Source organism: Anopheles coluzzii, chromosome 2 (genome assembly GCF_943734685.1).
Source record: "Anopheles coluzzii chromosome 2, AcolN3, whole genome shotgun sequence".
In the NCBI taxonomy this organism is placed as follows: domain Eukaryota; kingdom Metazoa; phylum Arthropoda; class Insecta; order Diptera; family Culicidae; genus Anopheles; species Anopheles coluzzii.
The window spans coordinates 87,181,991-87,197,666 of record NC_064670.1 but is presented as its reverse complement, the minus strand read 5'-3'; the positions used below and the strand labels follow the sequence as shown (position 1 = coordinate 87,197,666).

The following is a 15,676-nucleotide window of genomic DNA, read 5'->3' as shown; positions in this document are numbered from 1 at the left end:
GTAGCATCACCATAGTTATTTTTTTTTTTTGCCTGTGATCTTCCTACGTCAGTCCTACGTGTGGTGGCACGGTCCATTTTGGGCTTAAACCCATGACAGGCATGTTGTTAAGTCGTACGAGTTAACGACTACGGTACGGTACGGAACGGTACCACGAGACCAGCCTATTGACCGATCTTTTGAATTACATACGTCATATTGAATGAAAGTAATTAATGAGAGTTTTTCTTTACTCATCAGGCTACTTCACCGGCAAAGAATCCTCTCCCTGTCATCTCGCTAAACAGTGCGAATTTCAATGATTGTAAGGATCTTGACTCGATCACCTTCGTAGATACCGTCGCATCCTTTGCTTTCGCAACTTGCTACCGTCCGACCAGCGATGACATCGACAACGATCGCACCGATTGCACCGACAGCGCCAACGCTGGTCGCTCCCTCTACCCCAGCCGTCCTGCCGTCTTCGTGCCGTTCTGCCGTGCCGGTGGTTACAATTCGCAGTGCTGAGCTGCCGAATACCGGCGACGGTACGGGTGGTACAAACGCCGGTGCCGGTGGTCGTTTGATACGCAGGAAGGAGTTTCTGGGCGAGTCCAATCGTACCACATCGCTAAAGACACTGTCGTGTGATTTGAGTGAGATTCTGGTGAAAAATCTAAGCCTGAGACGCAGCGAAACGTCCGAACGGCGCCCACACGCCGACACACTCGAGCAGCTCGAGCCAGCGACGTCATCGGGACCGGTGGTGCAGCAGCACCCACAGTGCATCGGCACTGAAGGAAGTGGTACTATCGACGGTCGTGTTAGTAGTAGTGGTAGTGGTGCCGCTAGTGGTGACAGTCGCGCACAAACCACCCTGTGCGATACGTTCACTTCGGTGAACAAACTCATACGGTTGAAGCGCGTTTCGAGCGATGGTAACAATCTGAGCCGGCTGTCAACGGTAGTCACGACCACGAATGCCAGCGGTGGCTGTGGGGGAGGACCTGGTGGTGGTGCTGGTGCGAACTATACCAAGATCTTAGAACCTGATCCGGGCAAACCGCCGCCGCCGTCCGGCTCGTTCAAGCGGGTGGAGATAAGTGTGTGCGAACGAACGCCCAGTGTGACACAGTGTGGTGATCATGGTCCAGACCGTCAACCGCCAGTGAGTGAATCCGAGTCGGAAAGTGGGGAAGAGTGTGCAAATAACGAATATCCGAAGCAAAGGGCAGCAGCGCCAGTGCACAAAAGTGTCATCGTGAACCAGCTCGATCAAGTGGACGAGCACTGCCCGCTGCTAGCCGTGAACGAAGATGGCCGTGCGCCAACCGCACTAGCACTTCAGAAAAAGAAAGCGACCCTGGTGTTTACCAGAAAGAAGATTCCAGAAGCAGCGGCGACCGTTCGCCGTTCCAGTGAGCGTGATTTAACGTCACCTGGCGTTGGTGCGTCATCGTGTAGTGCATCGAAAGTGCTTGTGCGCCGTCGTGTGCGACTCAGTGGCGATTGGTTGGGCAGAAGTGTGGATAACGGTGAGAAAGTCGAATTTAAAAGGCGCAGCTTACAGTGGCCCATCGGTTTAACGTCCGGTGATAGCAGAACGACGACACAGCTGGCCGACCTCGTCGAAGGAAATCGGCGGGGCGGCGCAGATACTGCGAACAAGTTTCGTCACTCCTGGAACGCACCAGGATACGACATACTCGAGGAAGACTCGGGAGTCGAACGAAGGGGTGGAGATTTTGGGAAGGTGCGTTGACTTTAGGACGTCACGTTTCCTAGTGAGTGATGATTTTGACTAATATTGCTTTCGGGTTTTTTCGTCCACAGGACTTTGCCTCTATCATTCACAACCTGGCTGGGCTAAGGAATCACCACCTTGCGAATGGGACGCATGAGTCCGTGTCCCTGCTCGAGCAGCACTCGCCTCAGATTGTCCCGACGCGGGCAGCGCGCCCGACCTCGCTCGGAGGCTCCGGGCAGGGGCTTCGGCGGGGTCCAGCGAGCTGGATCCAGTCGTCCCCGATGGTGCCCTCGAGTGGGGTCGCCGGTACGGGTGCTGGAGCTGGACCGGGCGGCGGTGGCGTCGGGGGCACCGGTGGCAATGGGGAAGGCAGCCCGCACACCGGGTCGTTGACCGGTCCGGTGCCTCGCAAACGGCGCTTTGAAGCATTTCTCAAGAATCTCGTCGGCCGGCGACCGTCGAAAGAGCCTCCACCGGCAGCTCCTCCACCACCGCCCCCGCCACTGCTCAGCTCGCCCGAAATCAAGATCAGCAAAAGCCCGTCCGAGCACAATCTGGCAGACATAGCGCGCAGCCGGCTGAACATCTCCACCACCTCGCTGTCGTCCGTGCACCAGCGGCTGTGGTCGGTGGTCCCGCTGCTGAAGCGCGATGTCAGCTGCAACAGCCTCGCTTCGCCCAAGACGACGCCCCTGCTGCTGGACAGCCACATGGCGTCGTCCGGCGAGGGTGGTGGCGGCGGCCCGGGGCTGCTCACTCTCGGCGGCCTCAAGGCGGGTGCTGCCGGCGGTCCCCGCGGTCTGCGGAAGTGTGAAACCGTGCTGGCACTGACGAACGCCACCTCCCAAACGCTGGAACCGATCCGGCCGCTCAACCGGCTACGTAACTGTGCGTCCGTAGCCACCTGCTCCCGTTGTTCTAGTCTACTGTCACTGGCCGCGGCCGGTTCGCGCTACTCGCTCAACGCATCCAATGGTGCGTTCGTGCCCGTGTCCGCGACCGAGGCACACGAACCGACCGAAGTGCCGAAAAACCCGAAAAAGGGCTCCCTCGACGGTGGCTCGAAGCGGAAGTACGTCGGCAACCTGCTGCGGCTCACGACGACCAGCTGCTCCTCCTCCAGTTCGTCCTCGGGCGCTTCGTCGCCCAGCTCGTCGTCCACGCCGTCCTCGTCCTCGTCCGGGGCTTCCTCGCCCAGCCCCAACTCGGCGACGGGCAGTCCGGCCGGTGCGTCCGTCTCGTCCAAAACCGTTATGTTTTCCCCTAGTCCCACGCAGCTGGTACCGGTATCGCCGATCAACAGCCACTCCGCAACGACGACGACGACAACGACGAAGGCCTTAACGCCTACGATTAAGTTCACCTGCAAACTGTGCCTTGGCGAGTTCAGTGCCGAGAACCTGACCCGCATCACGCAGTGTGCTTGCTCGTTCTGCACCGAGGTAAGTTACGTCTCAAGTTTCCCAAAACTTTTGGAAATCAATGTCTGCGAAAACCCCGGGAGCAATCAGTTTTTTCCTGATCTCCAGTTAAACCCCAGCGTGAAAACCATATGGTACGATCATACCAGTTCACTCCAGCTCTGCTTAGGCTCGAGCTTGTCTGGGAAACACTCATGTTGGGTTTAAGAATCGGTGGCATGTTTCTAAATCACTGCTGCTATAGATCTAACGGAATTCCCGCACTCTTGAACTAAGACGAACGAACAGTGCTCTAGAATGTCACATGGTGTCACTCTAAGTGTGATACGATACATGCCGCTGGTGTTAAATGACGGATGGCCTCGGTGCGCGACAAGTACCGTTTTATGCCATCGAACTTCCGTTGCGTGTGAACTCGCACGATGCTCGATTACAGATGCAGTGCCCCCCATGTCTCATACTATAATTCCTTGTCGCACCAACACACCTTTAATCCACCTTTCCGGAAGGACAGCTAACACGCTTGCTCGTTGGACTCCCATAGAGCTGGTTTGGTTGTCTTGTTTGAAACGAAACGTAAGGGGGGGGGGGGGGGGTACGTGCCCGCCACTGGCCACAGATATAACTGTAGTCCGGCGCCATTTCCGTAGACACAGACACAGCTCGTGGTGTACAGAGAGAGAGAGGGGGCACTAGCCATGATGTAGTTCGTGAAAACCGGTATCGTTGCATCCGCGGAGAAGAGTCAGTTGAGTGTTGAGCACACATTCGGGTCATGTGTGTGCGTACGTTTGTATGTGTGTGTGTGTGTGTTTGTGCAGTGTAGGTACGACTAGGAAGCCTGCTGAACGCGTTCTGTGTGACCCAACAGTTTCGCGTCGTAAATAAAGGGCGATATCCGCGATTGGTGTGTGCCATCTTTTGTCCAATGCATGACCCGGTACATGATGGCCGGTATAAAAATGTAGGCACAGGCTTATTCATTCGCACGCTTACGCTTACACTCATCATTCAATCTCAAGGTGTGTCACCGCTGCCGTTATGTATAGGTGTACACCGTGTTGTTTTGGCACTTGGTGCGCATTGCTAATAAAAGCGAGACCACATTATGAATGGCGCTAATAAAACAAACAAATGGAGAGTTGCTTACGATGAAGCCACGCAGAGAGCTGTAATAAAATCCTTGCCCAAGCCAAAACTCATCTCATGTATAGCACATTTCGCTTACATTTGCTCTGGTGCGCCCTTAAGCTCTTCATCGAATCTAGTGCACCAACGCACACCGGTCGCGTTAAGCGTAATCAACCTTATTAGCTTGTTATCTTTTCAGTATTGCTGAGAGTAACCTACACCTCATTTCCACCTTGAACCACCATAACCCGAACCGAGGGCGAACCGAGCTGGGGAGGGGTGTCTAGTTTGATCTGCAATTTTCCGCAACTTTCCAGCTCCTGCTAGCACCGCCTGCAGAAGCACTTTTTCAATGCAGCTTACGGGCAGTGCTGAAAATAAAGACGTTTTTCGGGGCTACGGGGTACGGTTGCTCTACGGAAGGATGGTGATGCCACGAAATTCTCCAACCGCGTGTGGTACGTTGTACATAGTGATGAGAAAGAGAATGAGAATGATATACCGACGGTCCCAAATTAACGGCAAGATTCCGGTTTGGAACCGGTTTTTCTCTGTCGGGGCAAATATTTGCCATTTGATGAATTGCATGACATTGCAGACATTCTTTTTCAGCTGTGTGTTGTAGTAGCTAGGCTATTGCTACCGATGCTGCTGCTGCTGTTGTTGTGTCGTCAAAAACTCATCAATGTCATGCTTGCTTTACTGCGCATGTATTAAATAGCGCAACAAAAGAGAGAGAAAGAGGGAGGAAAAAAACACCTAACGGGTCTTGTCAATAGCGCACATTGTTATCATTGCGTTCGGTTTGGGGTAAAGGATTTTTTGATAATGTCTAGGTGGCATTAGTATCTGAGATTGGGGCTGTTTATAAAAATAGAATATGTTTACTCATTATATTAACTTCTTTTTTTATCTAAAGGTAGCTAAAGCCATCGGTTTATTACGTAGTACGTTTTAGGTAGTTATTAATATAATTTTCATATCCAATATGAGCCGTTTTGTGTGACCGGATAGTTGATATCTGTTGAAAGGTTGAAATTTTGCAAGAACAAGACCATGCGGAAGAAGAAGGAAATGAATCGATTTTGGGCATGCTAGTCCACAAGAAACTATTCTAAAAATAGCCAGTCACGAACAAGCATTACGATGTATAACTTATTATAAATTCGTCGTTGATCGATTTTTTAAGCGAACAAGTCCGTTCCAGTGTACTCTGAAGCATTCGATGATTGATTTACTTCATAATGTCTTCCCGTTGGGTGCTAGTTTCTTCATTACAAAAATCACCTTAAGTTCGTCTGTAGATATTTTGGTAATTAACATTTGCTTCTAATTGGTTATTATACCCTACGCAAACACTGTAAGTCCGTTATCGCATCGGCAAATAACGTGTCCAGCCTGCAAGGCTTCATACTGCTTCGGTTTCATCAACAGCACATCAGCCCCGTTGCTTTCTCTTCAGCAAGCCAGTCAGCCGCCCTGCACTACACAACAAAAGACCGTCTAAATTATTCAACACTGCAAACACACCACTTCATGGCGTGGAATAATGTCAAGCAGATTTTGTCCCAGCACAGTGCGCGCGTCGCCGGCACGGCTGCTACCACTCATCCACTACGCCCTGCGTCCATTTTTGAATGGTTAAGAAAAGGCTGGTGTGCCTCGAAGTCACTGAACTCCTGCTCGAGAACTCCTCGGTCCACTTGGACACTCGGCAAATCGTGTTTGCATGACTTTCTTCAAATTTACATCAACCCATGTGTGTGTGTGTGTGTGTCTAAGGCTGTGTGTGTGTTGTACGTTTCACATGGCAATGCGATTATGCATAGGAAGCCATGCGCCTCCATCGCACGCCTGAAGCACGCAAGACGTTTGTTTCTCATCTGTGTAAAAGCAGCAGCAGCAGCCGCATTCATCGTATCTGCGTTTCTGCGTTCTTGATGATGCCTGCAAGAGCGACTGCCGGTGTAAATTAATCCACCAGTCAGCAACATCGCTGGGTGCGCCCTCCAGTCTCTAATGATCTGCAGCTCCCAACGGCGTACGCTCTGGTTTGGCATGTGCAGCGGCTATTGTGGCGGGAGAGGTTTGTAGTGTTTTCTTTCTCCAGCGTGGCTATGAAGCGACCCGCCATCTAGGAGCGTAAATTTACCCCCTTTACGTTGTGTTGTATGCATAGTTGTTATTCTTATCTGTCTTCATGCAAATTCTTGACAGGCTGTATGCAGTTCGACTCGTGTAGCATATCAGTGCGAATTATTGTATACACTGTTTCAAACTCTCCCTCGGCGATAAAGCTTATATTATCATGTTTTTTTATTATTCTTTTAAATTGTTCAAGCTCCAAAGGAGAAGATAATATAATTGTTTCAATCTCAAACAAGAAAAAACATGATAATAGAAACTGTAAAGCACTCTTTTCAACAGTTTTGCTCCCCACTTTACTGATGCCACCTCCGTAATTGAAACTTTTTTAATTGTTTGTATTGCGAGAACGTGCTGCTAGCTTAAAAAAGGATAGAACAAAACGAAATCCCCCCGAAGGTCAGTTGCAATTCCCCTCTTCAGTCACTACAGGCCGGTGAAACGAAGTCGACAAAAAAAGTGTATAAAAAATGAGAAAATTAAATGGAGCTCACTTACACGCTCACCAGGGTCAGCCTTTTTTTGTGTTAAGTAGATTACATAGGACAGTGGTTGTTACCTTTACCCTTCCGGGGCACACAGGACTCACAGCGCTGTGGAGCGATTTTGCACAAAAGTTTCCTTTTTATTTGAATTCTTTCTTTGCCGTTTTCCGTACCTCACCGGAACACCGCTCACGCTGCACCGATTTTGCCCACTGGACGTTTGATCGTATTTCTCTCTCTTTGCTCTGATCTTTCATCTCTGTGGTGGAACAAAGTTTTGCTTTCGTAGCGTAATGCTGTGACTGTGCTGTGATTTAAGATACCGCCCCAGGAGAGCACTCGGATGTGTGGCATTTTCTAAACGGCTTCTTGCGCTGGTGAATGGTGCCTCAACAATAAGAATTGGCTCGCCAACGTATGGCGTACGGGAGAGCGCTGTTTCGGTATAAAATTCATGACCTACATTTTTTACAAGAGCGCCGCGTACCATTCTTTCGAGACTGCGTAGGATCCTGGATACAAGCGCCCAACGCCCTTGCATGTCTGGAATGAAGCGAAAAAGGGGAAAAAAAGAAATGGCCCGCCGAGTGGATGGGATGGAGATTTGCGTTTCATAATGCAGTTTCTTTGTGTTGCATGAACAGTGTTTAGCAAAAGACCGACACTTTTATGCGCTTTATGTAAGAGAATAATTATTGCTATTGTTAACCATTTACGGATTGATGGTAGAAAGAAAATTACAACTACTATAAATCTCTTCACTTGATGGTTTTTTATTATTATCATTGATTAAATATGGAATAACGTAAAGTGGAAAATGTGGAAAAGCTACACAACTACACTTCGTACTTTGCTGAATGCAGCTATCAGCGCAGTGATTTGAGGTTTCTCCACACACCCATCCGCTAATCGTTCCTCGATCGATGCCAGATTGATCAGCAGCTGGGAGGAAACGCGCGGTGGTATTTCCAACCGATTGACGACCAAATGGATTTCCGTCAGAATGTCCTCCAACGCTAAACCTTTCTGCGTTTTTAGCTGCTGGATTTCTGCAACACAGAGCACATGAAGAATGAAAAAATAAATTATTTCAAAAGCTCATAAAAAAACTTAACACATCATAGGCACACATACTCTCATAACACGCCTTGAACGACTCCTCGTTTAGCAGCCAGAATATTATATTATTGATGTCTTCCTTCAGCGGATGCCCGACGCAATTGTACACGTTCACCTCCGTCACTTTTTTGTACGCCATCCAAGTGCTTTGCAGTACGTTCAGCACTTTTCTCATATCGCCCCCAGCCAGTGTCATGAGCGCCTTTTTACCGTCGTCTGTCACATCGATTCTGCAAGACAATAGGGCAACGTTTTAAACTGCACCTACTCGCAACAACAAAAACGAAGGCTCGTCGTTCGTTAGAGCGTTTGTGCGCACATACCCTTCCGCCTCGATGACGTGCTCCAGACGGGGCAAAATCTGATCCGGCGACAGCGGTGCGAAACGGAACCGCGTGCAGCGCGACTGGATGGCCGGAATGATTTTGCTGAGATAGTTGCAAATGATGCAGAAGCGCACATTTTCCGTGTACTTTTCGATGATGCGCCTCAGCGCGTTTTGCGCATCATTCGTCATCGCGTCCGCCTCATCGAGGATAATCAGCTTGTATCCGCCCTTGAAGATTGTTCTCGTGGATGCAAAATCTAAAATCTGTCCCCGAACGATGTTGATGCCCCGGTCGTCCGACGCGTTCAGCTCGAGCACCATCGAGCCGAACGATTGCGGTTTGTACAGCTGCCGGGCACAGGCCAGAATTGTGCTAGTTTTGCCCGTGCCGGGAGGTCCGTAAAACAGCAAGTGTGGCAGTTGTTCTTCCTTGATGAATTTGTTGACTGTTGAACGATAAGCAGAAAATGAACACACAACCAACCCCAGGAGCCAGGCTAGCAACACCCGGGTATTGCTCAACGCCTTCGTTTCAAGGACGGGCGTGTAGCCACCGGGTGCCTATACTTACTCGTGCCAATGATTTCCTCGTGTGAAATAAGGTCGTTCAGTTTGGCCGGGCGGTACTTTTCCACCCACGGAAGGTTCGATTTTACGTTCGCATCCATTCTAACGAAACTGTACACGAATAACACCGGATTTAATTCGATTTGTTGTGGAAAGCGCTACCGCAATGGATGGATTACATGCACGCAATAACAAGCAACTGTCTGACAGAATGTGTTTGTTTTGGCGCGCTGCCCAACTTTGACAGTTTGAGAGGTAGCGTTTATACCCCTAGTTTGAGAGGTGAGCAAAAGTTAACCCTTGTGGCATGGCAAAGCACGTGGCGGGAATGTAAGATTAGCACATTTCATGGAAAATTGAATAATGAAACGATTTTTTGATGTTCTTTCGCTCTATTTTTGTCGTTTTTTTTTTATTTGATTATAAAGATGGTGGTTATAAAGATGGTCTAATACAGGCTCATTTATTTACTTTTTTTGTCAGTAAATATATATTTAAAAAATCATTCCAATTCAATCCAGGCCAATTGTTTTATAATACTTTACATGGTTTACATTGTTAATTGAACTCATTCATTTTATAAGTTACACTTTTAACAATTGTTATCTCTCTTTTTTATTGGATTATATATAATTTTATATTTATTTTTTTATTAAAAAATGTGTTGGAATCCTAATGTGCGTTCGAAATGTTGTTCATACCGTATTATAATGTATTGCATTTTTTTCAATTCCTATCGCGATTTAAAGCCCTACAATGAAATCAATCGTTAATTAAATGACAATAATGAAATATTCAGCATCAATACCGTCCGGAATTGCCTTTCAACCGATGATTAAATGCAATGGAAGTAACGATCCACTTGAACACAACCCTCACATACGCCATTTGTTCACGGCTGGGGTGTGCGGCTCGGGATGATCGACGCGTTTGCTAAAACTATTCGACCGTCTTTTCCGGCCCTCTCCTCTGCATTTCATTTAATATTCTGAGCGGATAGAATGGAAGCTGCTTTACGGCTCCCAATACTTGCTCGCGCATTCGGAAGTCAGCCGATAAATTCTCGAATTACGACGTGGTGGTAGTACTCTTCCAATTCAATGCTTCTTCACCAGTGTCGGCAGGAATTTGTCCGCTTCTTTCGTTTTTTTGTGCTACCGGTAAAGAAGCTTCCCAATGGTTGGAATAAATTGCACCAAGTACGGAAGCACCCTTTTACAGTGAGATCGTTTAATCGAATATTCATTCACCCGTACCGACTCGCTCGTAGTCGGAATGCCGAAACGTGAACCGTATTTCTTAGCAGTTCGGGAGACTGCAATAAAGCTCCGCAGCAAGCAGCACACTGTCGCTGTAATTTAATGTGCTGCCTTGTCGCTTCCCATCCAACGTCACGATGATCCCGGTGACATTATTAAACGGTGCTTTTCCTTCGGCCAGAAGCTCGAAAGCAGATAAGAAGGTTGTGTACTTTTCATGGTACCACAGCATCCATATCACACGCTACCTTCTCTTGAGGTGTCACATATCGAGATCCGACACATTCCAGCCAGCTTTTCGCTGCTCCGATCCAGCTTCTGTGCCGTGAACCGCTCAATCGGTTTTGAATTACCAAGAGTCTTAGCTAAACAATTTTCGTAAGTGGTCCAGCGGCGGAATACGACCGCGGGAGCGGCAGACTATCGCCTTAGGTGCCGATGATGATGATGATGGCGCTGCGACTGTAGTCATCGTTTCGTTTTCTCGATTAAAGCTCCTTTGCCAACGGGCCTAGAGCCGCTGTGTTCTCAGCAAACAGGATGTTGTTTTTGGGCTCGTTTAGTTCTGCACTGTTTACGTAAGATACTTTTTAAGCTAAGCTAAACTCAGCTCTTCACCGTTTCCCCGTGGGGAGCATCGCGGGAACGAGTCGGTCGCTGCTCGGCTGGGACGTCGCTAATCGATATACGAATGTGATGCTGACGATGCAGAAGTCGTTTGTGTGAGGTTTGCCCGAGTACGGCTTGCAACGTTTCAGTGCGGCACTAGCTGATGATTATCGAAATCCACCAAAACGGCTGCTCTTAAGCTAATGCGGAAACCGTAAAGAGAAGGCACAACTCTTGATAAAGTGTACACACTCGTCGCGATGACTTGAAGCGGATAGAAATGATTCAATCAACAAACCGACTGAGTGGGTGTGTGTTTATCCGTCAAGAGAGTAGGGGCAGGGTAGAAGTAAGAATTTATGTTGAAAGTAATATCGACATTGCATCACGTGCTACAAAATTATAGAGAAATGAATAGAATCGAATACATCTGATCTGGTTCTGCGTGTTCGTGGCAAGAATCTTGTTTCAATATTTCCTTTTTTTGCCACACGGATTGAATAATTTGCTCAAGATGTATCAGAACGTATAAGTTCTTTTGTATTTATTTTCGTTATTTTTTGCAATCATTAGAATTAATTGGACGCTTCAAACAACGATCAAATTCTCGATCGTTCGACGCCAGATCGAACGATAAGTGATACTATTAAAAGAAAAAAAATAATCGAATGAGTACAAAAAAGAGGCTACAAGTGTTTTGACTTCGTTGGATTGAAGCTTACTTAAAAAAAGAACTAAGCATTAAAAGAAACACCAATTTCAAGAGGAGAGATCAAGTGGTTTTGTACGCTTGACCGTTCAAGAGCAATGCCTCTCGAAGAAGGTTAAGCACAACTCATACCCAATTTGCAATCTGATCTGACCCACTGGCAATTAGCTGGTTTGCAACAAGCCTCTTGACGCTTATGAGTTCGAGCTTATCTCTACCAATTTGATTGATCGTGACGGTGCCGGGCCAGCGGAAAAACGGACACCAATAGAGCTAAATATTACGCTAAACTGGCAATTGTTCCTTTCAACGGCCGACCGTTCATATGGCACAGGCGAAACGAGCGACTTTTAGTGGGTGTTGATCGTTTTGCAATTTCAGATACACAAAAGCACACGATCGCCGGGCAGGCTTGGGGGTAGGCTTAGAATGAGGGCGCACGCTTCTCGCTCGTTATCTTACGGCTAGAATCTCGCGGTCTCGGTATGTCCGGTTCGTCATGGGCCGGTTCGAAATCGGAACTTGAGTAACAATTACCGGGCGGGAGATCGATTACAACATCGTCGTTAGACACGCGAAACATTATTGTACAGCCCATCGCTTCATGTCGGACCGTTTTGAGACGGACTTGCTGCGCTTGATAAGCATCAGAACACGGAGGAGGAGAATTACCGTTCACAGCGTCGAGCTAGCTGATGAACGTTCGATAAATGACAAAATGTCGGTTATATGGACACGGTTTCGATCGGTTTGCAATACACATCACACCTGGTTGCAACTAACGCGTGGCCCAACTGCATACACAGATGTGTGAAATCGATCGGTCAGGAAATACAATGCATTTAATTGTACGTTAGTGAGAGGATGGTGGAACATTTGCATCATGCAGCGGGATGGGATGGTGGGCAGGTGGCCAGAGTCACGAAGCATCGATTATCATTTTGTAATCACTGCTATCGCGGTGTAATGATACTTTTGCGAGGGAATATTAGTCTCTCCCGTACTGCAATACACGGCCACCTCCGCGGCCACTAATGTTTTATTTGTTTTATATTTGCAACCGTTTTTTCAGTGTCCGAGCTTTACTTTGAATTGAATTTGTTTTAATAAGTTTTAAAATGTAACGATAACGGGACGTTAAACGACACAACTTAATTTAGCACCAATTACGATGTATTAAGTTAAGACATCAGTCCCTAATTCAATGCCCATGAAAAGACAGCAAACTGACGCCTTCGAAAGCACAGCTTTAATGAAGAAACACCAGATGAGCGACACACAAAAAAGAGACAATAAACCCTTCTTTTATGTATGTGCCGCTTTTAAGACTTGACCTTTGTCACGCAAGACGGAAATGGTAAAATGGTGAAGAAATTTTTGGATTGTGGCGAAAAATTTAAATAATTGGTTGACCCTCACATGGAAACGACTGACTGCCGGTGCAAGTGATTGGTTTAATTAATTGCATTTTTGTCCGAAGGGGAAATGGGAACAGCGAGGCGAACTTGTGCTTTGTGCAAGCCATTTTGCCACTCGAGCTGTGTGTTATTTCTTCATCATGGTTTTACTACATTCGTTTGGATTTTAAATGTTAAGTTCGTCGTTTACAGCATAATTTAATTTAATTGTTCGATCATTTCATCTCTCCATCCCCAACAGTGCATGACGGCCTACATCGAGTTTGAAATTTCCGAAGGTGCGTACGAGGTGTCCTGTCCGGATGCGATGTGTCCCGCGCAGGGTATCATAACGATCGCGGAAATAACGGCGCTAGCGTCATCTTCCCTGGTGGAGAAGCACCACCGTTATCGACTGAATAGAGGTGAGCTAGTAAAAAATACCCGTAAGACTTGTATTTATTTACTTTTCAGATCTGCATGTGTGATTAAGTTCTAATAAAATATAATTCTTTATTCCTTGATTGTAACAAAAAGTTCGTATGATGAGTTTAGGAATCAATTTAAACAACTGTAATTGATTACAAATTGCAAAATTTAGTTGAGTTTTGAGAAAAAAGAGGAATTCCTGCTAAAATCAATCCATATTATCAATATTCGTATGGATTGGTGATAGTGATTTAGTGCAACATTTTTAGTTTGATTTGATATATTCAGATTAGTATTTTCTAATAAAAACAAGATTTGAACTTTTAATCATTCTAAAGGTAACAACGTTATTTGTGAAGCAATGAGGCCCTCTAACAGAAAAGTTTAGAGACCCCTGGTCTATAGAATGCAGTATTTATAAAAGATTACATAGTACTAGGTTAACCCTGTAAACCGTGCTCAAATAATCTTACCGCCTAGGGCCCCAGATACCCTAAATCCACCACTGCTACTACACAGCTCATGAGTAATTTAAACGTCATGAAGGCTCCTTCTTAATTTGAATTTGATTTTATTTAGATAAATAAATAAGTATAACGCAAACTATAAAGATTGAAAATTTTAGTTACTTAATTATATGGTTATTTTCATTGGTTTTAAAACTCACAAATATCAGGCTTTAGGCCCAAAGCTGCTATAATATTCATTATAAAATATTTAAAAAAATAGTTTTTATAAAAGTTTGCCTTTGCCAATTTGATAAATATTGGAATAAGCTTCTCTTCAATATTTCAACATAATTATCCTTTAGCCACATTTTCTCACCGAGTTATGTGAGAAATGAGTTACGTAAATTCGAGTTACGCAAATTTTAAATTACAGTACAATTATCTCCAACAATTGTCAAATGAAAATTAAATTACATTTTTTCTAAAAGTTTGAAATCGCTAAAAAATAAAAATGAAGCGAATTTATCACTAGAATTGTATTTAATAAGTAAATAATTGCATATGAGTACTAAATTTAATCGTAAATAACTATTTATCAACTATCTTTTGGATAAAAACTTGATATTCGACATTCGTGAAAATTAGAGCTACGCGAAATTCTTCGGAACACAATATTCACGTAATTCGGGAAAGGACTGTATCTATTTTTGTTACCAAAACAGAATTTTACTAAATCATGCGTTAATTAACCTTTCCATAGAAAAAGACAATTATAATAGCTTTTGCATATGCTGTTCTAAGGAAATCTCCTAAATTTAAAAATAATAATGTATGAATCATCTGAAAACTATTTATTTCTAAGAGGATGTATTAAAAAAACAATAGGATAGTAACTAATTTCAATGCCATGGTCAATTTAGCGCATTCAATGCGGTTCTTTATAGCATATATTTTTAATATACGTGCAAGCATTAATTTTGTGCTGATTGAATGCATCTTTAAACTTTATAAATTTTAAAAATTATCACAAAAGAGTTGTTCAATCCAAGAACAAATTTGCAATTAATGGGAATTTTCTCTTTTCCCTTCAGCTAAAATTTCTAGCTCTTTCAACCAATTTAACCACAATTATTAGTCTGAATCAACTTGAATCTGTTTCAAGCGGCATCGAACGGCGACATTCACGAGATGCATTTGTCACCAGTTTGTTGGCTGCACGCCAAACGCTCGCTATCTTTCTCACTCGACTGCTGTAAACCGCGAAAGTACAAAATGCAGTTATTACAACCGGTTAGGATTCGTGGCGAGAAAGTTCTTCTTGCGATGAGCGAAAATTCCAAATCAAGCTTCTTCTCCCAGCCCGCCCGGGTGGTTAGCGTGAAAGTGTTGAGGTGTCTTATGTGGAAACGTATTCAGCTTTGAATGGGAGCACAACGGCGTGGAATGAATGAAATAGTTTGATTAGTTTAAGTGTCTATTTAATTTGTTTCTTTTGTTAAAGTCAGTGTCATATAAGTTCTGACGAACGGATTACAATCATGTTTAATTAAATGACACTGTATTCTTGCGATTGAATCGATCAAGAGTTTGATTTAGACATTGCTGCCCACATTCAAACTGAGCTAAATGAAACGCATGGCATTGACGTTGTACATCAAGAAACGCAAACAAACGATCACGCCACCCTTCCATGATAAGTGCATGGGAAAGCATCGCCCTATCGATGAATTATTTCATCCAGAAATGATAAATCAATCCGCGGCGAACGGACCGACGTCCGTTCACATTCGTACAGCCGGACGTTTCCACCGTCACGTCCTGCCTGTGGTCTCACTAATCGCGCACTACGACAATGACGAGCAGTTTGCACGGTAGTAGCAGCATCAGCAAACCAACCAGTAC

At 45.5% G+C, this 15,676-nt stretch overlaps 2 protein-coding genes across 2 annotated transcripts in view; one reads left to right on the top strand and one right to left on the bottom strand.

The window, feature by feature from the left end:
- The window catches only part of LOC120952172 (mucin-5AC), a 48,612-nt gene that overhangs the window by 27,848 nt on the left and 5,088 nt on the right, over nucleotides 1-15,676 (top strand). Inside the window, exons 4-6 of the mRNA XM_049607507.1 lie at nucleotides 241-1,732; nucleotides 1,813-3,168; nucleotides 13,159-13,321. Coding sequence (XP_049463464.1) covers nucleotides 383-1,732; nucleotides 1,813-3,168; nucleotides 13,159-13,321 — 2,869 coding nt within the window. The 5' untranslated portion in view covers nucleotides 241-382. The remainder of the gene's footprint in view (nucleotides 1-240; nucleotides 1,733-1,812; nucleotides 3,169-13,158; nucleotides 13,322-15,676) is intronic.
- Nucleotides 7,666-9,218, bottom strand: LOC120952171 (replication factor C subunit 5). Its single transcript, XM_040371351.2, has 4 exons — nucleotides 8,927-9,218; nucleotides 8,351-8,801; nucleotides 8,043-8,257; nucleotides 7,666-7,957 (listed from the first exon to the last, which is right to left on the bottom strand). The coding sequence occupies exons 1-4, from the start codon at nucleotides 9,021-9,023 to the stop codon at nucleotides 7,737-7,739; spliced, it is 984 nt and encodes a 327-aa protein (XP_040227285.2). The 5' UTR covers nucleotides 9,024-9,218; the 3' UTR covers nucleotides 7,666-7,736.